Source organism: Leptodactylus fuscus, chromosome 6 (assembly GCF_031893055.1).
Source record: "Leptodactylus fuscus isolate aLepFus1 chromosome 6, aLepFus1.hap2, whole genome shotgun sequence".
Classification (NCBI taxonomy): domain Eukaryota; kingdom Metazoa; phylum Chordata; class Amphibia; order Anura; family Leptodactylidae; genus Leptodactylus; species Leptodactylus fuscus.
The window spans coordinates 130,045,984-130,068,875 of record NC_134270.1 but is presented as its reverse complement, the minus strand read 5'-3'; the positions used below and the strand labels follow the sequence as shown (position 1 = coordinate 130,068,875).

The window sequence follows — 22,892 nt, the reverse complement described above, 5'->3', positions numbered from 1 at the left end:
GGCCTGGATGAATTAGCAGAAGTAGTTTATCTCTAATACATTTGAAGGTGAATGGATAGAAGATGACCGTTCTATGAACTAAGGTCATGGAGTTAGGTTCGCATTTGGGTATAATAGGCCATGTTATTCCTGGCTCAAATGTAAGACTGGTTTAGAGGATCTGTCCTTGTAATGTATTTGACCCAAAGAGGGTTGCACTTGGATAAAGTCCAATAGCAAAGATAAAGTGGTTAGTCAAAACCCAATCCTGTTACCCTAGCAGTGGAAAATGTTTGCTTATATTATCCTAGCCTAAGTTTAGCCATAGATAGGTGGACATGTCACTATATGGAGTAGGGTTCCTGTTGAGCACATATGGAGACTGTAGAAGCGAGTTCAAAGCTTGCATTGGATATGTTGGCCCATTGACCTACCATATAAAGATTTCAAAGGCCCCTTTGTTCGCACAGAAAAAAATCTTGTGCATGTAAACCAACTACCAAGCAAAATACATAGTCCTGGCAAGCAATGTGGCATGCGCCTAAATACTATAGTATATGTAAGAGAGTTTGGCTTTTTGTGCTTGCTAAAAATATCTCAATAAACATGTCCTTTAATTTTGCACAGCCGTAATAAGCAGCATGTTTAGATTTTAGTGCGCCCCTAAGCAGGTTTTGTATTCAAGTCTGGGGGTCCCTATTAGAAGATGTCTGAAGTGGGTTGGTCTGGGTCGTACAAGTATTAAAAGATTGAACAGAACTCATAGAGGTCATAGTATGAGCTGTTCGGCCCATCGATGGAGGTCCAGAGACTGGTGAGCCATAGCTTGTAGGGCTTGAAGTAGCTTCTTCAGTCTGTTGTAATAACCTCATTCTTTCCATCTCTATATGTGAAAGCGGAGTTCCAGGAGAACACATAGTGTTAGAAGGAATATAACAGCAGTCTCTGACAGGATGGAAAGATTCTGATTCTGCAGGCCTTGGACATGCATCTGGAGAGACCCTTGTGAAATGCATTTGACCATAAGGAACATCTGACGTTAGTGATGCATGTCCAATTGTCCTGGACATTGGTGATTCTTGTACCAGATGTAGGGAGTGTGGTACTGGGTAACTGGGTCTAGGTTGCTGCTCAGTACAACCTATGTGGCTTCCAGAGGGAGTGGAGACTACCTGCACTGTGTAAGGACAGGCCAACGGAGGGTTGTACTGCTGGGCAGCCAGAAGAGCTTGCAATAGGCGCATCATATGTTGTAATTCCTTGCTGAGCTGCGAGACCTCCTGATTGAGACTGTTAATCTACAGTAAAGGAAAGGGAATCATAGATCAATAAATACAACTTTTATTCTTTCTCTACCCAATTACTGAAATGTGTATGTCACTGGGACTCATACATTAAATGGTCACTAACTTAGTCTCATTTAATAGGACATGTGATTCCACACCAAAATGTTTCTGCCGCAAGGTGTCTACTTCCTTCCTAATTTGCTGTTTACTCCCTGTTGCTACAAAGGAAAGTCTGTCTTTAGAAACCAAGAGGCTCAAGAAGGAACATAGCAAGTAGAGGCAGAGAAGCAGGTTTCTCTTCACAGAATCTGCATGTTTACATACAACTTTGCTGTTCCGTCTTCCCTGTCTGTGCATTGCTCAGAATGAAGTTGTGAGCTTGAGGCTATCTACCTCTGACTAGCTGCTTGTGATATTATTGATAGATTTTTAGACAGCATGCAGCTTTTCTTATTGTGATCCAATCTCTGTCTTTGTGTGTCAGGGATGTTTTTAGCTGTATCATAACCTGAATTTGGACTATTGATTTCGCATATGTTCCCTTTGGCTTTTCTCGGCAATTTTTTTTTCTATTTTACAGTTATGTCTGGCTGAGTTATATGTCAAGACGACAGTAGTAGTAATAACTGATGGGAGGGGGCAGACTGCTCTGTACTGTACTGCCTCCTGCCTCAGAGAGAAACATAATGGGGCTATTAGCAGCAGGGATTAGGATAGGACACAATGTGTGAAGGTTTATACAGATTGCCTAGCAAGACCATACAATTATTTCAACTTTTTATGAAATCTCAGGTGCACTTTAATCTACCCTAACAAGTAAAAGAGGTAGGGGAAGTGGAAACCAACAAAGGAATTTTCCCTAGTTCTAACCTTCAGTGGGGTTAGATTTGGGTTCCTTTTTCAGGAATGGTATGGCCCTAGCTGTCTGATTACTAGCGTGACTTTAGTTTGTACAGCCTTGTGTCACTTGATCTTGATGAGTAGCCATTTGTTGTAGATAATCGATGACTTTTTCTTTCTTACCTCTAGATTTAATCTGCATATATTCTGCTTAATTTCTTCTGCTTCAGCTGCTAAAATCGGGTTAACTAAGTTCATTCCTGAGACGGAGAAAAGTAAGAGAAACAAAGTGACATGTTCATAAAGCAGTTTAGTAGTTTTAAGTACAAATTACAAAATGATGACATTGAGTATAAATAAATGAATAAAATATACTATAATATGTTTTTTTATATATTTTAACTCTTTCTACTCTATTTTAGCTGTATATATAACCTATATACTATAATACATATTTAATTGGATACATACCACTACCACTAAGGCTACCAGCACACTTGTCACTAGGTCAGCTAAGATTTATACTGTCATTGCTCCTAGAGACTTGGGAGCCAAAGGGATGAATGTTTTATGGACACAAGGGGTGTAACTATAGGGAGTGCGGTGTAGCAATTGATAAAGGGCCCTGGACAATGAGGGGTCCTCAGAGGTCCTCTGACTCAGTGACTCAGATTTTGCATTGGGGCCCAGAATCTTCCAGCTACACCTCTATTGGAGACTGAACACTTGTACACAGTCAGATTGGTGTTATGTAAAAGTACAGTACCCAATATACAAGTTTTGGAACATATATTGAATATATATTGTTTAGGGTGTACGGCCTTCATCAAGGCACTACAGGAAAACTGCTGTCAACGGCTAAGCCACAAATGTTCAATACATATGCGCATGTTAGCCGTGGTCTCCCATTTACTTCACTGACTACTATTATGGGGCCAATATAATTGACGTTAGGGAAAGAATAAAGTCCTAGAACATTACAAGGCCTGGCCTTTCTATTACTGTAAAAACATATGGGCCCCAAACAAGCAAACATGAAGCAGCCCCTCTTTTTCTCTCCTCCACAGCTATAGTAACTTGTGTGACAATATCTCTGTAAGAAATACTAAACACTTGTACTTTATGGACATAAGCATGAATAGAATATACCAATGAAGTATATACTGCGCTATACGGTCAGTATCTCTCATATATACTGAAGCAGTGGTTCTGAATACAGATGAAGCAGCTTTTGTTGTTTCATTCATTGAGAGTCAGCATTCCCCCTTTAGTAGATTGTCAGTCACGTAACACAAGAACATCCATTTACTTGATTTAATTTGGCGAAACGGGGGATTCCTAATTCACAATGATGATAGATAAATGTGAGAGAGCGGAGAGATACTAAGGAGATTATAACCATGCACCATTGATTATAGAAGAGTAAGAAGGAAAGATTGTACCTTGTAAACCTCTTTCTCCTATCATATCATAAGTTTAATATTATTGATATTATACTTACAAAATAAAAGGGGTACTCTAACTATGAAAACCTAATTCCTTGTATCCTTTCAGGGTTCTCCCTTTTGTTGAAGCAGTCTGTCTATGTAAAACATATTTCTGCTCAAGGGGAACAAATATCTGGGCACAAATTTACCCGGAATAACAGATGAGCCCTTTCACAGTTGTTTCCTTAAGGGGTTGTTGAGATAATACAACAACTTTAAAGCAACCCATATACTAAAGAGAACAGAGCTGTCTGCTTTCTGCTCCATTCTCTGTGTATCCACTGCTGAGAACAGCTGATTTATGGGAGTGGAGGGTGTCAGATCGCTTGATAGATCATCAATATTTTTAGCTTGGAAAAACTTTTTAAGACATAAACTGCGTTCATTGGTTGATGAGAGACCAAAAGTGGCCAAACATACCAAACACATTTATTTATGCTAACTAGTCAAAAATTTCCAACACTGATCAATTTTGACAGATAAAATTCAGACTTTCCAAACAGTTATTTGCATTATTTTTATATCATTGACCATTTTGGCCTACTAAAATATGACATGTATGGCGAGCCTAAAGAACATACTTTATAGGCAACCTGTGCATCTAGTCAGACACACATAAAGGTGTATTTATTAATAATGACCTCTGTTCACTTCTATATCTCATAGGTAAAGCTAGGGGTCTCTTTTCGTCTCTGTGTTGTAAAAAATTAAGGAGTACATTCAGTTATTATTGTACTGCCCTAGTTCAATATACTTATTTTGGTCTGCTCAATGTGAAAACCAGGACACACTGTACCTCTGTGCTTTATCATTGTTCTAACTTTTGTTCTCATTATCAAATTATGCAACATGCACCAGTGCGGTATTATAGAATATGTGTCCCGAGACCTTATTGGCTAGAGTATTATGATAAGACGCATAGTTACCTAGTTTAGTTTATGAGGACATTTTTTGATAAAAAAAAAAAAATAAACTTATATAAAAAAAAAAACAGTCATCACCACTACCAATAGCAGAGTAGTGTCTTACATCGCCATGAGTAAGGACCATAAAGTATTCCAAAACTAGTAGGTTTTTGTAGCATACGATTTTTCTTATTATTTTTGTCTTAATGTACTATAGTAGACTATAGTAAAATAAGTTCTCTCTGGGATAAAAAGTAATAATTGTGATATAAAGTGGTATTGCAGTCTAAAAAGTTACCACTTATCCACTAGACAGATGATAAATGTTAGGCTCTGTTCGCTTCTTGTTTTCAGCCTACTTTGGAGATATATTTTGGGAGGCTATCATTCCGACAGAAGGCTACAGTGGAAAATATAACCCATAGCGGGTTTTCACTGTAACAAGAAAACATATACGGTATGGTATGTATTTTTTAAAGAGGACCTTTCACCATATCCGGGCACATGCAGTGTTATATACTGCCGGAAAGCTGACAGTGCGCTGAGTTCAGCACACTGTCGGCTTTCCCGATCTGTGCCCGGTGTGAAGAGCTTACGGTCCGGTACCGTAGCTCTTCTATGGTCAGAAGGGTGTTTCTGACCATTAGCCAGGAACGTCCTTCTGCCTCGCGGCGCCTATCACGCTGTGCTGTGGAGCGGGGAGGAACGCCCCCTCCCTCTGCTCACAGCGCTCGTCCATAGACGAGTATTATCAGGAGAGGGAGGGGGCGTCTCTCATCCCCCGCTAGCAGTACTCGTCCATAGATTAGTACTGAGAAGGCGTTCTTCACAGCTTAGTGTCATCGCTGGGTGATAAGGAACGCCCCTTCTGACAGTATAGGGCTTTGGACAGTTCTGTCAGGGGGGGGAGTATTCCTCACAGCCCAGCTAGACTGTAAGGAACGCCCTTCTGACAGTGAAGAGATATTGCACCTGTATCTCCTGCCCAGGGGCACAAAACGGAAAAACTGACAGTGTGCTTAATTTAGCACACTGTCGGTTGTCTAGTGATATATAATACCGCATGTGCCCTAGGACATGAAAGGTCCTCTTTAATGCTGTCATAAGTGACTCCTAGACACACTTTGATAAAGTGTGTTCTCCCTGGATTAAAGGGCTTTTCTCATCTCCCTGTCTCAGAAGCTTTGCCTGCTGTCTCTTCTTCTTACTTCCTTTATTCTTCCACAAACTGGTGCGTGGGTTTTAACTGTATGAAGAACAGGACAATATGAAGTATCGAAATAGATATAGGCTTTGATTTGTAATGAGAGATTATTTATTATGATTACTAGAAATCTCAAATAAATGAAGATCAAATCATCTGCACAGTAAATGTATATTACATTACACAGGTTTGTAGAGAAGAATTACACAATGTTGTGTAAACAATGGGATGAATAATGTAAAATAGCAGACAAACAAAACAACGTTGCCATAGCAAAGTATTTAAGAAAACTCATGATTTTAAATAAGCTAGCAGTAGAGATAGGATCCTTGAGATGGGAGTACTCCTTATAATAGATTGAATATTACTTTGAACATAAAACTGAGTTGAAGGTATATTTTGGGGTATATTCCGAATATATATCTCCACAATGTATAAAACTGAGAAGTCAACAGAGCTTTTCATTGGAGGGTTCCTGTTGGAATGGAGTGATGGCTGAGAGTCTGTGCTGCCGCTCCTTTCAAGCTCTGTAGGAGTGCAGGAACAATTGAGCCAAATAGGTTATGAATGTTTTTGGCTGCAAAACTCAAGTTAGAATTATGAATTTATCAAATTTAGGTTATTTTTCTTTTTACTGGACACTATGACTTTTGTACTGTTACAGCTCTTAAAGGGAATGTGTCATCAGAAAATGACCTATTGCTTAAAGTAATTCTACCACCTCCCCCAAGCATATTCAATTACTATCATCATGTTACAGTGCTGATTACAATGATATACAATATAACTGTTATACAGTATATGTCACTTTTATCAATATGGAGAAATACAACTTTGACTTTTTATGCAAATGAGGAAGTTGGTGCACGGGGGGAGGGGCCTTTAGCTCCTGGAGCACTGCTCTTGCCCCTTGAGTAAGATGGGTAACAAAAATTTAAAATGCTACTTTTCTATGACTTTTATGGAAAAAGACATAATAAATCGACCCCATTGAGTCATTACCAGTTCACAGGTAACTATGATCCACGAGGCTGCTGTAAAGCATATCTCTGAATACTGTTAAAAGCATTTCAGGCAAACTGGTTGCACCCATAATCACGTACAGAAAATAAATATCATGTAGATAAAGGAGAATATGTTATCCATTATGATACCACCGCAGAAATCAGTACAATGGCTCATATAAATATTACTTGTGGAAATATATCTACTTAAGTTTTCATGAACATTTTAACATTGCTTAAAGCAATAGCAGTCATACAACTCTGTAACTATTGTAAGATTTTGACCCTGGATTACTGCTTGGTTTTACATACTGTACAATATACGTAAACATCACAGCATGTGTTTGGGTAAAGCAATATGTGCCTTGGCTAAGCCTTGATGGTGAAAAAAATGGTTATAAATATTAATAAGTATACCAGCAGAATAGAAAAAAATGTTGACTTCAGGGTTTCCGAATGACAAATGGAGCATCTGTGTTTGCTTATTCTCACATGGATGGACATGTAAGGACATACAGGAGGAAAAACAGAGAGCAGGTGTGCAGAAGTGATGATAGATAGATAGATAGATAGATAGATAGATAGATAGATAGATAGATAGATAGATAGAAGATAGATAGATAGATAGATACAGTAGATAGAAGATAGATAGATAGATAGATAGATAGATAGATAGATAGATAGATAGATAGATAGATAGGAGATAGATAGATAGATAGATAGATAGATAGATAGATAGATAGATAGATAGATAGATACAGTAGATAGAAGATAGATAGATAGATAGATAGATAGATAGATAGGAGATAGACAGATAGATAGATAGATAGATAGATAGATAGATAGATAGATACGTGCATAGATAGATACAGTAGATAGAAGATAGATAGATAGATAGATAGATAGATAGATAGATAGATAGGAGATAGATAGATAGATAGATAGATAGATACGTGCATAGATAGATAGATAGATAGATAGATAGATAGATAGATAGATAGGAGATAGATAGATAGATGATAGATAGATAGATAGATAGATAGATAGATAGATAGATAGATACGAGATTGATAGATAGATAGATAGATAGATAGATAGATAGATACGAGATTGATAGATAGATAGATAGATAGATAGATATGAGAGTGATACATATATGGGAAATATATCTAGTCTGAATTTCCTACCAGTACCTGCAACTGGAGATTGTCTGATGGGAGATCTTGACCTGGAGTTGTCCATGTTGAATTGAAATGCCTGGTTTTCTGAGACATCTCCACTGTCCTCAATCCCGTCTACCACTCTAAAGGAAATATTTTTGAGGTATTTAGAATAAGATAGTATGTGATAAGAATATTAACTGGCTTTTAGATACATAGACACACACTTCATTGAAGCTTATGATGTAAAATGAGTTTTGCAAATCCATATAATTGTGATAATTTATTCCTATACATATAATATAGACATATTAAGTGGTGAACAAATGGATCTACTGAACTCACCGAGGGCTAAGATCCGGTGGCCCATATGTGTTGAGCGATGGAATTAGAAGCTTGGCGGGCTTTTTTGAGCTGACATTCTCTGTTTCAGACACTTTCTCTGCCTTCCGACATTGAGGTGAAGGACTTCTGCCTCGACTATTACGTGCTGGAGACCGACAGTTACGGCGAAAGGCATGAAATTGTCTCAATTCGTCACCAAGGAGACTACTAAGAGAACCACGGCGCACAGGGCTATTAAGGTTTGGGAGCATAAGCTTCCTGCGTGTCATAGTAGCAGGAGAGTGACGGAAAAAGTCATCTTCATCATTGTCTTCGAGGATTGACGCTAACTTTTTATCAGATGTGGTACCGGATTCTGGACGAGGCTGAAACATTAATTGGAATAACATTTGTAATGATCTACATTATAAAATTGTGATATAAGGTACATATGACAACTTTATTATATGGTTACATGATACACCATATCTTATATTGCATCCAAACCCAGAATTATTTAGAATCCAGTTGGTTATTAGATGGAATGAGCTCCACTTTGCTCACTGATCTTTCTAGTTCCAACAGCTTAGCTGAGATCCTAAAATGCTTTGAATCGCCAGATCTGTATTTTTAGTCAATCTTAAAGTATTGCAAACTGCTTGATGAGAATATACAAGCTGCCAATATAGAATGATTTCGAGTTGGAAGATACTGTCCTCTGATCCTATGTTTACCTAGTGTCTGGAAAAAGCTCCCTCTTGCCACTGAGACAGTGGTTACAGGAATGATGACCGTTGGCCTGATCAAAGCAGCCAGTCACTGGCCTTGGCCGTCATGTGCGGTACATGCCAACATGGCCAGTGAACCCAATGGTTGGCTGTCATGTTAACAGTCATTCAGTCTAGAGTGGTGGCGCTGGAAAGGGAGGAACTTTAAATTACGAGTAATTGTTTTATAATTATCTTATGATTTCTTGCAATTAGACTATTATTTAAAAAATCTTGAAAAAAACCTTTAGGCTAAGGCCCCATGTGGTGGAAGCACAGCTTTTTTTGTTGCAGATTTTGCTGCGGTTTTCTGAGATAAAGCCAAGAATGGCTACAATAACAGCGGGAAATATATAGGAAGCTCTTATACTTCTACCTTCTGCTCAATCCACTCCTGGCTTTGGCTCAAAAAAACTGCAGCAAAATCTGCAACGAAAAAGCTGTGTTTCCTCAACGTGGGGCCTCAACCTTAAAGGGGCTCTATCATTGGGAAAAGTAATTTTTAACTAATCACATCCTTGCATAGCCTTTAGAAATGTTATTCTACACCTACCTTTAGTATGTAAATTGCCTCAGTGGTTTTTGAATAAGTTTGTTTTTATTCATATGCTAATTAGACTCGGTGCACCATCATGCACTCCTTTCCTGTTGTTTCCTATGGGTGTATACAGCACAGGCTGAGTCATGATGATGACTCAGCTTGCTGTTTGCACACAAACATAGGAGATAATAGCAGAGATGAGTGCTGCTGGGAACTTCCTGTGCTGGCTGGAAGTTCATTAGCATATGAATAAAAACTGACTTATTCAAAAACCACTGAGGCAATTTACATACTAAAGGTAGGTGTGGAATAGCCTTTCTAAAGGCTATGCAAGGATGTGCTTAGTTAAAAATGACTTTTCCAAATGATAGAGCCCCTTTAAAGAGAACTTTTCATGTTTTCAGAGATGTGCGGTATTACATAACGCTAGAAAGCTGTCAGCTTTCGTGGAATACTCTCCATTAGTCTTGGCACAGATATCTCTCCAGTGTCAGAAAGGTGGGCCTTACAGCCTAGCGTCATCGCTGAATGGTAAGATAAGATAAGATAAGATAATCCTTTAATAGTCCCACCTTGGGGAAATTTCAGCGTGTTACAGCAGCATAGTAATACAGATACAGGATAATACAGAGTAATATGTTACAGACGTAGACACAGATAAGCTGAGAAGAGAAGATATACTAGGAGTCCATGGCAGCTAAGGAAAAACAGAAGAGAAAGAGGAAGACCTCATGGTCATCCTCATAATCATTAGTTCTCTGTGCGGAGAGCTCTTCGTTTGGTCTGATGTAGATTATACAGCCTGGTCGCGGTTGGAAGGAAGGACCTGCGATAGCGCTCCTTCTCACACTTGGGGTGAAGCAGACGGTCGCTTACAGTGCTGCCAAGTCCCATCAGGGTCCCATACATGGGGTGGGATTTGTTCTCCCGCATGGAGGTCACCACAGACAGTATCCTTCTGTCACCCACCACCTGTACTGGGTCCAAGGGGCTCCCCAGGACAGAGCTGGCCCTCCTGATCAGCCTGTCAAGTCTATTTCTGTCCCTGGTTGATATACTGCTTCCCCAGCAGGCCACACCGAAAAAGATGGCTGAGGCAACCACAGAGTTGAAGAAGGCCCTAAGAAGTGTCCCCTGGACTCCGAAGGCCCTCAGCCTCCTGAGCAGGTAGAGTCTGCTGTGGCCCTTTCTGTGCAGCGCCTCCAGGTGATCAACCCAGTCTAGTTTATTATTGAGGAGCACGCCCAGGTACTTATAGGTCCTGACTATCTCAATACATGTTCCTTGGATCTCCACCGGGGTCGGAGCACCTCTCCGTTTACTAAAGTCCACCACCATCTCCTTGGTCTTCCCAGCATTAATCCTGAGCTGGTTCTGCTGGCACCATTCAACAAAATCCCGGTTTAAGTCTCTGTATTCCCTATCATCGCCATCAGTGATAAGGCCGACTATAGCAGAGTCATCGGAGTACTTCTGTAAGTAACAGCTGGATGAGTTGTGCCTGAAGTCAGCAGTGTACAGTGTGAAGAGGAATGGGGCAAGAACTGTACCTTGAGGTGCCCCCGTACTACAGATCACAGTGTCAGACACACAGTCCTGGGCTCTCACATACTGAGGGCGGTTTGTCAGGTAGTCTAGGATCCAGTTGGACAGGTGATGGTCCACACCACCAAGGTTCAGCTTCTCCCTCAGTAGCCCTGGCTGAATGGTGTTGAACGCACTGGAGAAATCAAAGAACATTATTCTCACAGTGTTCCCGGGTTTCTCCAGGTGAGAGAGAGCTCTGTGAAGAAGGTGGATGATGGCGTCATCTACCCCAATGCCTGGCCGGTAGGCAAACTGGAGGGGGTCCAGAGCGGAGCTCACTAGGGGGCGTAGGTGTGTCAGGACCAGTCTCTCTAGGACCTTCATTAGGTGTGATGTCAGTGCTACAGGTCGGTAGTCATTGTAGCCCATCGGGTTGGGTTTCTTTGGGACTGGTACCACGCAAGATGTTTTCCACAGTTGAGGTACCACCCCCAGCTTCAGGCTCATATTGTACATGTGCGTTATAATACCACACAGCTGGTCACTGCACATTTTAAGAACTCTTGCGCTTATACCATCAGGTCCCCCTGCTTTGTTCGCTCTAATGTTCTTCATTTCCTTACACACTTGAGACTCCTGCAGGATCAGATAGTCAGATTGCAGTTGACCGCAGGTCGGTGGGGGTTGGGTCTTGGTGTGTGAGGGGAGGGCGGTTGGCTGACATGCTGGTGGAGGGAGCATTTGCTTGGAGTCGAATCTATTGAAGAATAGATTAAGCTCGTTAAGCCACTTCCTGTCCCCTACTGTTCGGTGCCTTGTCTTTTCCTTGTGTCCTGAAATTGCCTTAAGGCTGTCCCACACCTCAGAGATTCTACCCTCCCCCATCTGTAGCTCCATCTTCCGTCTGTAGTTGGCTTTCCCTTCTCTGATCGATTGTCTCAGCTGTTTCTGAACCGCCCCCAGGCCATCTTTGTCCCCAGACCTAAAAATTCTCTTTTTTTGCTTGAGGAGAGTTTTCATCTCAGAGTTAATCCATGGTTTGTTATTGGAGAAACACCTCACCTTCCTAGTTGGTACCGTGCTGTCCACACAGAAATTAATGTAGTCCGTTATGCAATGTGTGAGTCCCTCAATGTCCTCTGGAAATGAGTCTTGAAACACTTCCCATAAAGTTATATCAAAGCAGTCCCTTAGAGACTCGACACTTCCCTCTGACCAAATCTTCACGGTACGGGTAACCGCCGGTTCTCTGCGCACCAGTGGAATGTATGTGGGTCGCAGATGTACCAGGTTGTGATCTGATCTGCCTAGGGGTGGTAGGGCAGATGAGTTATATGCATCCCTTACATTGGCAAAGAGCAAGTCCAGCGTCTTGTTGTCTCTTGTATGGCAGGTTACATACTGTGTGAAGCCTGGTAGAGTGGATGCTGAGACATGGTTGAAGTCTCCAGACACTAGGAGCAGGGCATGGGGGTGAGATGATTGCAGCTCACTCACAACAGCATGGAGGACTTCACAGGCAGCGTCAGCTTTAGCAGAGGGGGGGACATAGGCAGCTAGTACAATAACATGTGATAGTTCCCTTGGCAGGTAAAAAGGTCTCATGCCCACGGCTAGCAGTTCAATATCCTTTCCACACAATTGTTTCTTAACCACAATATGTCCTGGATTACACCATCTCTCATTGACAAATATTGCAATTCCTCCGCCTATTCGCTTACCGCTCTCCAGTGTTCTGTCCGCCCAAAGAAGTTTGAAGCCCTCCACGGAGGCCAGTATGTCCGGAGTGATTTCAGTAAGCCAAGTCTCTGTAAACAGCATCATACTGCACTCACGAAACTCCTGTTGATGTCTGGTCAGTGCTGTCAGTTCATCCATCTTATTCACAATTGATCTCACATTCCCCATAATGATGGACGGGTAAGGAACACTCCGCGACATTACAAGACTATGGAAGAGTACTGTCACTGGGGGCGTTCCTCACAGCCCCGCAATGACGCTAAACTGTAAGACCCGCCTTTCTGACAGTAGAGCGATATCAGTGCCGTTAGTAAGAAATCTCCAGTCGGCTTTCTTGATGACATGAAGGGTCCTCTTTAAGAATGCAAACAAACAGATCATGTTCTTTGCAGACACTGAACCAGCAGGGGTTACTAGTTCATAAGAGCTGATATCTAGGCAGAAGCCACAGGAGGTTACATTTGAGTGAAGATTTGGAAATGTTAAATGCAACTTAGGACAGGTAAGCAAAGTATATCTGGAAAACTTATACAGCTTAAACTAACTAACGCATTACCTGTGATAGCCGTGGCGATCGGGAGAACCTGTAGCATCCCTAGAATCAAAAAGAACCAAGGTGACTGAAGAATAACAGACAAAACCTACACTTTATAGTGATCAATTAACATGGATACAATGGAAAGTAAGTCAATTCACTTTATCCCGCCAAGCTGGCTTTAGAAGTATATGTTGCCTGCACAAAATGTCTTATACAGTTCTGTGCAAAAAAAATCTACCCATTATACAGGTATATAGTGCAAAAGTTTTATTTTTGTGATTTGACAAAATGAAGTGAATGGACAAAATTAAATCAAATCAATATTTGGCATGACCACCCTTTGTCTCCCATTAGTTCTTCTAGGTATACTTACAGGTCGGGGTTCCACCTTCCGTTTTACAGTACCTGTAAAGTGAATGGGATTCTGGCCTAATGTTATCCCTGGATGTCTTTTTTTCCTTGTCTACACTACAACTTCCAGTTCCTTGCCGGAGGATGACAGGTCCATGTGCTGTTCCTACCTCGGAACCACCTAAATCGGGTCAGTACTTGATTTATTACTGTTATATACAGAGTTGCTACGGCATAATTGAAGATTACATTGATCAAGTCTGTACCCTGGAGGCTATGTTTTTCCCTTTCTTTTTTTCCCCTTGGAACTAATGTTATCCCAGACAGACTCGATGAGGTTGTGATCAGGGTTCTGTGAGGGTCCCATCATCACTTTTATGACTCCTACCTCAAAGGGTGGTCCCACCAAGAATTGATGTGATTTAGATTTCTCTTTCATTCACTTTTCTAATTGACAAAAATAAACTATGAACACTTCTATTTTGGAAAGTATCCTTACTTTGCAGCAATTTTCTACACCTGACTAAAACCTTTGCACAGTTCTGTGTATCTCTATTATATCAGATTTTGATGCTTCTTACATCGGTCTCACTGCCTTCACGCAAGTTAAATGTCAGGTCATGGTGAATGTCTGCCATGAATTTACTAGAATACTCCGGGTACAGTTCCAACACCTCCAGTAACCCTCGAAGGCTGAGATATTGCAGATCACAGTAGGTCAGGGCTTTCACATCTGCATTTGTTTTAATGACCTGGTCCTTGTTAGAGATGTCGGCCCCAATAAGATCGCCTTTCCCTAAGATATTGGAAGTAAAAGAACACATCATATGAAACAGTATCTACATATAATAGTAAAAGGTAATCTGTTAGACTTCAATAGAGAAAAGTATGAAATATGGCCCCTACAGCTTTTGTCGATGCCACAAAAACATAATCCGGTTGGCTTCTTTAAGGGTCACATGGTTAGATTTTTTATCTTAGATAATTTAAAGACTGTATCTCTAAGGGATCTTCTGGTGTCTGCAGTTCTGATAGTACAAGGATTAGTACAAGTAGTACTCACCGAGAATAGCCAGAACCATATTGTCCTTCAAGACTTCCAGAGATCCTGAACATACAAAATAATTGGCTTGCAAGGCATCTCCCTGTCGTAGAAGGTACTCCCCAGGGGCACAGAAGGAAGTTTTGATGTGCAGGGATAGGGCACGTAGACATCCTCGGCTGGCAGTCTCAAAAACAGGCAACTGCAAGATGTCCTTATTGAGGTGCATCGCTATATCAGCACGTAACTCATCTGGAAAATCTTTTAGCAGCTGGAAGAAAAAAATGCATCAAATACTAAAGACTTAGGAAGATAGATGACTTATTTCTCAGTGTGTGGCTCTCAGCAGAGGGTTATCTATACAAGGCCACATATAAACGTAAAGGAGTCTAAATGGCTAAGATGTCTTATAGGGCCTAATTTGGATAGCTGGACAAAAATCACTCCTAGTATTAGACCACAAGCCGCCATACTGATTTTACATGGATTATAGTCAAAATTATCTCATGCAATGAACATGCTCTTTTTTAGTTTGACATAAGGCAGAATAAAATAGTTAGCGTTACGTTCTCTACCTCATTGGCATCAATGCCGTTGTTGACAGACCAGGTCGTCTGAAAGTATTCCAACATACGCTGTTTAAGCTGCTGGGGCAGGCGGTGAACACGGATGAAATCCTTGAGATCCTTCATACGTGTATGGTACAGGGAACGGCGAGAGTACATGCGTTGGATGATGGCTGTCACATTGCCAAAAACCACAGCATGCATTAAGGCTGCAAGAAACAAGACAAAACCACTGGTTATTACAGAAAGGTGATGCCTATTAGTCCTCCAACGTATTGTGAGCTTTGATTCCATAAGGAGCACCATTAAAAGAAAGCCTGTTACCAGAACCCAGCATATCAACCTAGCTCTGCTGATAGATATGTTAGTGCCACCTGAATAAGTCTACAGCCCCATGTAGTTTAGGGTCACCTGAGTAAGAATAAGGCCCTACATAGCTTAGGGCCACCTGAGTAAGGCTAAGGCCCCACGTAGCTTAGGGCCACCTGAGTAAGTCTAAGGCCCCACGTAGCTTAGGGCCACCTGAGTAAGGATAAGGCCCCACGTAGCTTAGGGCCACCTGAGTAAGTCTAAGGCCCCACGTAGCTTAGGGCCGCCTGAGTAAGTCTAAGGCCCCACGTAGCTTAGGGCCGCTTGAGTAAGGCTAAGACCCCACGTAGCTTAGGGCCACCTGAGTAAGGATAAGACCCCACGTAGCTTAGGGCCACCTGAGTAAGGATAAGACCCCACGTAGCTTAGGGCCACCTGAATAAGGCTAAGACCCCACGTAGCTTAGGGCCACCTGAGTAAGGATAAAGGCCCCACATAGCTTAGGGCCACCTGAGTAAGGATAAGGCCCCACGTAGCTTAGGGCCACTTGAGTAAGTCTAAGGCCCCACGTAGCATAGGGCCGCTTGAGTAAGGCTAAGACCCCATGTAGCTTAGGGCCACCTCAGTAAGGATAAGGATCCCACGTAGCTAAGGGCCACCTGAGTAAGGATAAGACCCCACGTAGCTTAGGGCCACCTGAATAAGGCTAAGACCCCACGTAGCTTAGGGCCACCTGAGTAAGGATAAAGGTCCCACGTAGCTTAGGGCCACCTGAATAAGGCTAAGGCTGCATTCACACTGAGTAACGCTGGCGTTTTTTGTGCTTATTTTTGCACATAGCGCCGCGTATACGCCGCGCTATTTAGCGGTGGCGTTGACCGGCGTTAATGCGGCATTAACGCGGCGTTAACGCGGCGCTATGTGCAAAAATAAGCACAAAAACGCCAGCGTTACTCAGTGTGAATGCAGCCTAAGGCCCCACATAGTGAGCCAGTGTTTTTCACAGAAAGTCCACAGCGTTTTCCTCTGCCTCTATTATACTATACAGGAAAACACCAGCATTTCCGTAGATATAATAGATATACTGAAATTTACAAAAACGCAAGTGCTTTTACAACATTTCCTTTACATATTATTTTCTGCAATGTGTGGACAGGATTAGTCAGAATTCCACTCATTTTCCCGGTAATGTAATGTAAAACGCTGCGTTTTTTGCTGCAACAAGAGACCCCAGCCTGAAGCAGTGTTTTTCCTTTGTTGATCTGACTTCTGTTGCCGAGATTTCATTGCTTTTGTCAATATGCAAATTAGTTATTTGGAGTAATGAGGGCATAGCTGATCATTTGCATACTCACAGAAAGGCGATATATCAGCAGTGGAGGCATGGATTCACAAGGGGAAAACACCATTTCATTCAGGTGACCCTAACCTATCTGCTGGGTGGACATGCTGAAGTCTGGAGGTAGACTCCTTTTAATGATCAGGTCTGAAAAAGCATCAATGGCCACAATTTTGAGCTTGCAAAGGTATAACAGTCCTAAGCTTATTTTTTTTTTTTGCTGAGCTACCAAAAAAAAAAAAAAAAAGAACTATTGCCACACACAGGAATGACTATTAACATTTTTATGGGAAGATTTTTTTCTTTAATTATAGTGGGAGTAAATTGTATAACAAGAAAAGAATTTATAGCATTTTATTTTATAAATGTTATTTTTTTTTAATTGGAAATTGACAGTACAAAAGTGTATTAAAATCGGTTTGCTATTGTATCAGTGTTGTTTTGATATAAGTATGGTCTTTTTGTTAAAGAGAACCTATCATTACCTCTGCCAAGTACAGCTCTTTACATCATTTAATAGGTGCTGCTGCACTACAGTTGGAACATTTTTTCTATCCCCCGCCCTACCTGAGCAACCAATGGTTTTGATGCCTGATAGGCAGGAGCAGGCAAGTTGTGTGATTCTGAGCTCTGACTCATGCCCCCTTTGCCTGCTCCCACCTAACAGTACAGAGACTAATTAGCATATCAGGCTATAGTGACGCTAGGCTTTGGCATCATTTGGCGAACATTGGGTCCACTAGAGACAGCAGAAATGCTACTTCCTTTGTTCACTTTGAAGATATTAATGAACACTATGTAGCGTGAAAAGGAGGCGATAGTAGCCATAAACTGCACCCCAATCCCAGCACCTCCCATTGGCAAAAAACAGTGGATGGTCCCTAAGGTGTTATTAACCCCTTACTGATGCTTATGACTAATATAGCTACAGAAAGTGACTTTTTTCCCCATATAATGAGAAGACTGAGGTATAGGACAAATAAGGTTCTTCTTGTCCATGTTCTTGGTACTAGAATTCTAATCTGGAGCCATAACTTGACCATTAGCATAATCACATCCATACTCACCTCCTATCAACATGGTGCAGATAGAGAATATTTTCTCGGCATCAGTATTAGCACAAACATTGCCAAAGCCCACGCTGGTCAAACTGCTGAGTGTAAAGTAGAGTGAGGCTATGTAAGCACTGCGGATAGAGGGTCCTCCGACTGAATTATTTATGTAGGGCACTTCAAGCCGCTTCCCCAGTTCATGGAGCCATCCTGCAGAACAAAAACAAAAACATTGACCATGTGGAAGAAGAGGAAATTCCAAAATTATACCGTTGGCCCCCCAAAAAATCTTTTTGGTTCAATAATTTTTATTTGAATTTTCAGCATCAGAAAATACCAAACATTCATAGCTTTATCCAATGTTACAGAAGTCAGATTACAATATCTTATTGATTTCCTTGTTATTTTGTGTAACATAAGATTACTATTACCATTACTATTGTAGAATATTTTAAGAACATTTACAAGACTAGTAAACACTATAACGTAACTACAGAATTGGGGTAAGGGGTAGATTGGGATAAGAGGTGTGGACAGGAAGGGGATGGAAAGCCACCAGGATATGGATAATATGTATGAATAGGAAGGAAGGTAAAGCATTGGTTGTATTAGAGTGGTAGAGGCATGACGAATCTAGAGGTTGCCCGGCATTGTCCACCTTCCATACATTTGGTGTATCTTTGCTGATTGTGAGTGAATATATATTCAGAATGAAAGTTACGGTTATTTTTTGTATAACTGAAGCTAATGTTGGAAAGAGGTCCGTTTTACAATTTTGTGGAAGAGCAGCGCATGCATTCTCTAGTGACAAAGCCATGGAAAATATGATGCCTATTTTCAAAAAGGGCTCTAGGTGTGTCCCAGGTAAGTACAGGTCAATGAGTGTAACATCCCTTGTGGGGAAACTGTTTGAGGGGCTCTTAAGCCACTGGATACAGGAGCATGTCATACCTCCCAACCGTCCCGATTTCCGCGGGACATTCACGATTTGGGTGACATGTCCCGCGGTCCCGGTTGGAGGGAGGTATGTCCCGACTTCAACTCGGATCTGCGTCCAGAGGACGCAGATCTGAGTTGAACACATATGCGGCTGAAGCAGCCGCATGAGTCAGCGAGAGAGACACGCAGCGGCGAAGCGAGGAGCTGACCTGTGTCAGCTCCTTCCTTCAGCCGCATGTGTTAGCGAGAGAGGCGCACAGTGCCGAGGGAGCGGAGGAGAAGGTAAGTTTAATGTGGAGCTGGAACGTGAATCTGGGGGCAGATGAAGGAGAGGACGGCATGACACTGGGGGCAGAGATGGAGAGGACGGCATGACACTGGGGGCAGATGAAGGAGGGGACGGCATGACACTGGGGGCAGAGATGGAGAGGACGGCATGACACTGGGGGCAGAGATGTGGGGACATGAATCTGGGGGCAGAGATGTGGAGACATGAATCTGGGGGCAGAGATGGAGGGGACATGAATCTGGGGGCAGAGATGGGGGGACATGAATCTGGGGGCAGAGATGGGGGACATGAATCTGGGGGCAGAGCTGTGGAGACATGAATCTGGGGGCAGAGCTGTGGAGACATGAATCTGGGGGCAGAGATGGGGGGCACATGAATCTGGGGGCAGAGATGTGGGGACATGAATCTGGGGGCAGAGATGGGGGGACATGAATCTGGGGGCAGAGATGGGGGACATGAATCTGGGGGCAGAGCTGTGGAGACATGAATCTGGGGGCAGAGCTGTGGAGACATGAATCTGGGGGCAGAGATGGGGGGCACATGAATCTGGGGGCAGAGATGTGGGGACATGAATCTGGGGGCAGAGATGGAGGGGACATGAATCTGGGGGCAGAGATGGAGGGGACATGAATCTGGGGGCAGAGATGGAGGGGGGACATGAATCTGGGGGCAGAGATGGAGGGGGGACATGAATCTGGGGGCAGAGATGGAGGGGACATGAATCTGGGGGGACATGAATCTGGGGGCAGAGATGGAGGGGACATGAATCTGGGGGCAGAGATGGAGGGGACATGAATCTGGGGGCAGAGATGGAGGGGGGACATGAATCTGGGGGCAGAGATGGAAGGGGGACATGAAACTGGGGGCAGATGAAGGGTGTATATGAAACTGGGGGAGAGATAGAGGGGGGACATATAATTTACGGGGTGACTGTAGGAGGATTATACTGTGTGCGGGCACATGAAAAATTAACGAGTGGGCGGAGTCAACACAAAAGTGGGCGGGGCTAAATTTGCCGCACATTTTGTCCCTCTTTCAGTTCTTCAAAAGTTGGGAGGTAGGGCATGTCACTGTACATAATATTATGAGTGGCAGACAGCATGGTTGTATTAAGAATAGTTGTCAGTCTAACCTGATTCGCGTTTATATAGAGAGAGGGGAGTAGATATAAGTGGGTATAGTGTTCCTGGCTCAATAGGTAAAATCAGTTCCATTGGCTTGGAAAAGCCAATAGAATAGTTTGTTATTGGATTGAAAACTGGTTAAAAGATTGCATCCTGAGAGTTGTGGTCAATGATTTCAGCTCAGACTAGTCATCTGTTATAAGTAGTGTACCCCAGGGTTCAGTGCCTGGTCCTCTGTTATAAGTGGTGTACCCCAGGGTTCAGTGCTAAGTCCTTTGTTATAAGTGATGTACCCCAGGGTTCAGTGTTGGGTCCTCTGTTATAAGTGGTGTACCCCAGGGCTCAGTGCTGGGTCCTCTGTAATAAGTGGTGTACCCCAGGGGTCAGCGCTGGGTCCTCTGTAATAAGCGGTGTACCCCCAGGGGTCAGCGCTGGGTCCTCTGTAATAAGTGGTGTACCCCAGGGCTCAGTGCTGGGTCCTCTGTAATAAGTGGTGTACCGCAGGGCTCAGTGCTGGGTCCTCTGTAATAAGTGGTGTACCCCAGGGCTCAGTGCTGGGTCCTCTGTAATAAGTGGTGTACCCAAGGGCTCAGTGCTGGGTCCTCTGTAATAAGTGGTGTACCCCAGGGCTCAGTGCTGGGTCCTCTGTAATAAGTGGTGTACCCCAGGGCGCAGTGCTAGGTCTTCTGTTATAAGTGGTGTACCCCAGGGCTCAGTGCTAGGTCTTCTGTTATAAGTGGTGTACCCCAGGGTTCAGTGCCTGGTCCTTTGTTATAAGTGGTGTACCCCAGGGTTCAGTGCTAAGTCAAAAAGAAAAACAAAAGTCCAGCACCCTTCAATTCATTAGGCTAAAACATAGCTTTTAATTTAGAAAAAATGTATAAAAACATTCATATAGAACATATAGTGCATAAAAATGTAAATCATGAAAAAATGAAAAGACATACCGAACATAGACAAAAAAAACAAAACCAACCGAATCACGTTTACATGACGAAAAATCCGATGACGTGTTCAGTGCTAAGTCCTTTGTTATAAGTGATGTACCCCAGGGTTCAGTGCTGGGTCCTCTATTATAAGTGGTGTACCCCAGGGTTCAATGCTGGGTCCTCTGTTATAAGTGGTGCACCCCAGGATTCAGTGCTGGGTCTTCTGTTACAAGTGGTGTACCCCAGGGTTCAGTGCTGGTCTGCTGTTATAAGTGATTTACCCCAGGGTTCAGTGCTGGGTCCTCTGTTATGAATGGTGTACCCCATTGTTCAGTGCTGGGTCTTCTAAATAAGTGGTGTACTCCAGGGTTCAGTGATGGCTCCTTTTTTATAAGTGGTGTACCCCAGGGTTCAGTGCTGGGTCCTCTGTTATAAGTGGTGTACCCCAGGGCTCTGTGATGGGTCCTCTGTTATAAATGGTGTACCCCAGGGTTCAGCACTGAGTCCTTTGTTATAAGTGGTGAACCCCAGAGTTCAGTGCTGGGTCCTCTGTTATTTAACTTATTTATTAATAATATAGAACATGGGATTAATACCACTGTATCTATTTTTGCAGACGACACCAAGCTATGTAGTATGATACAGTCTATAAAAGATGTACGAAGGTTACAAGCAGACTTGAACGTATGGGCATCCACTTGGCATATGAAGTTCAGTGTGGATAAATGTAAAGTTACGCATCTGGGTAAAAATAGTCCGCATGCAATATATGTCCTATGGGAAGTAAAGCTGTGAGAGCCACTGGTGGAGAAGGACCTGGGTGTACTTGTAGATCATAGGTAAATTACAACATGCAATGACCAGCAGGATATTATCATGTATTAAAAGGGGTATGGCAGGTATGGCCTCACTGGACAGGGATGTCACTGGTGTGGCCCTCTCTAGAATATGCAGTTCAGTTCATAGAAAAGATGTGCTAGAGTTGAAAAAGGTTCAACGGAGGACCACAAAACTGATAAGGGTCATGAAGAACCTCAGTTATAAGGAGAGACTAAAGGAGTTAAATTTGTTTAGTCTGGAGAAGAGGCGTTTAAGGGGAGATATGATAAACCTGTATAAATATATAAATGGCCCATACAAGAAAAAGGGTTTAATCTCTAGAGCCGACAAGTCTTCTTCACTGTAAGGACAATGAATCTGTGGAATAGCCTATCCTGATCACAGTGGTCACAGCTGACAGCTTCAAAAAAGGATTAGATGCTTTTTTTTTACTGCAGAATAGCATTGATGCTTATCTACATGTATGCACTTGATGGACATATGTCTCTTTCAACTGCACTAACTATGTATAGTTACAGAGGATAATGGGATATTTCTTAAAAGAGAGCAGACCTGGAAGAACTTATAGAAATCTGTTTCTAGGTTGGTTTTCTAAGAAACCGTTCAAGGTTTTTAAGGTAGTTTGGATGGTGCAAAGGGAAGTATGAGTGATATCTTGTTTAAATTCTTTAAGAAAAAAGGATCTCTCAAATTGTTGTCTTCTAGGACTGATTTTTCTCTGTCTAGTCATTTCTTATTTATCGTTGGTTGCCACCAATTTTTAATCTGATTTAATATTGCAGCTGAATGATAGTCTTTAATATTTTCTAC

General features: G+C 42.4%; 1 protein-coding gene across 1 annotated transcript in view; it reads right to left on the bottom strand.

The window, feature by feature from the left end:
- Window positions 1–249: 249 nt before the first annotated feature.
- Window positions 250–22,892, bottom strand: part of KCNH4 (potassium voltage-gated channel subfamily H member 4) — a 134,568-nt gene continuing 111,925 nt past the window's right edge. Inside the window, exons 8-16 of the mRNA XM_075278256.1 lie at window positions 17,977–18,171; window positions 15,271–15,470; window positions 14,717–14,966; window positions 14,235–14,449; window positions 13,321–13,359; window positions 8,211–8,575; window positions 7,899–8,008; window positions 2,289–2,365; window positions 250–1,277 (exon numbers count right to left, since the gene is read on the bottom strand). Of these exons, the coding sequence (XP_075134357.1) occupies window positions 660–1,277; window positions 2,289–2,365; window positions 7,899–8,008; window positions 8,211–8,575; window positions 13,321–13,359; window positions 14,235–14,449; window positions 14,717–14,966; window positions 15,271–15,470; window positions 17,977–18,171 (2,069 nt within the window). The 3' untranslated portion in view covers window positions 250–659. The remainder of the gene's footprint in view (window positions 1,278–2,288; window positions 2,366–7,898; window positions 8,009–8,210; window positions 8,576–13,320; window positions 13,360–14,234; window positions 14,450–14,716; window positions 14,967–15,270; window positions 15,471–17,976; window positions 18,172–22,892) is intronic.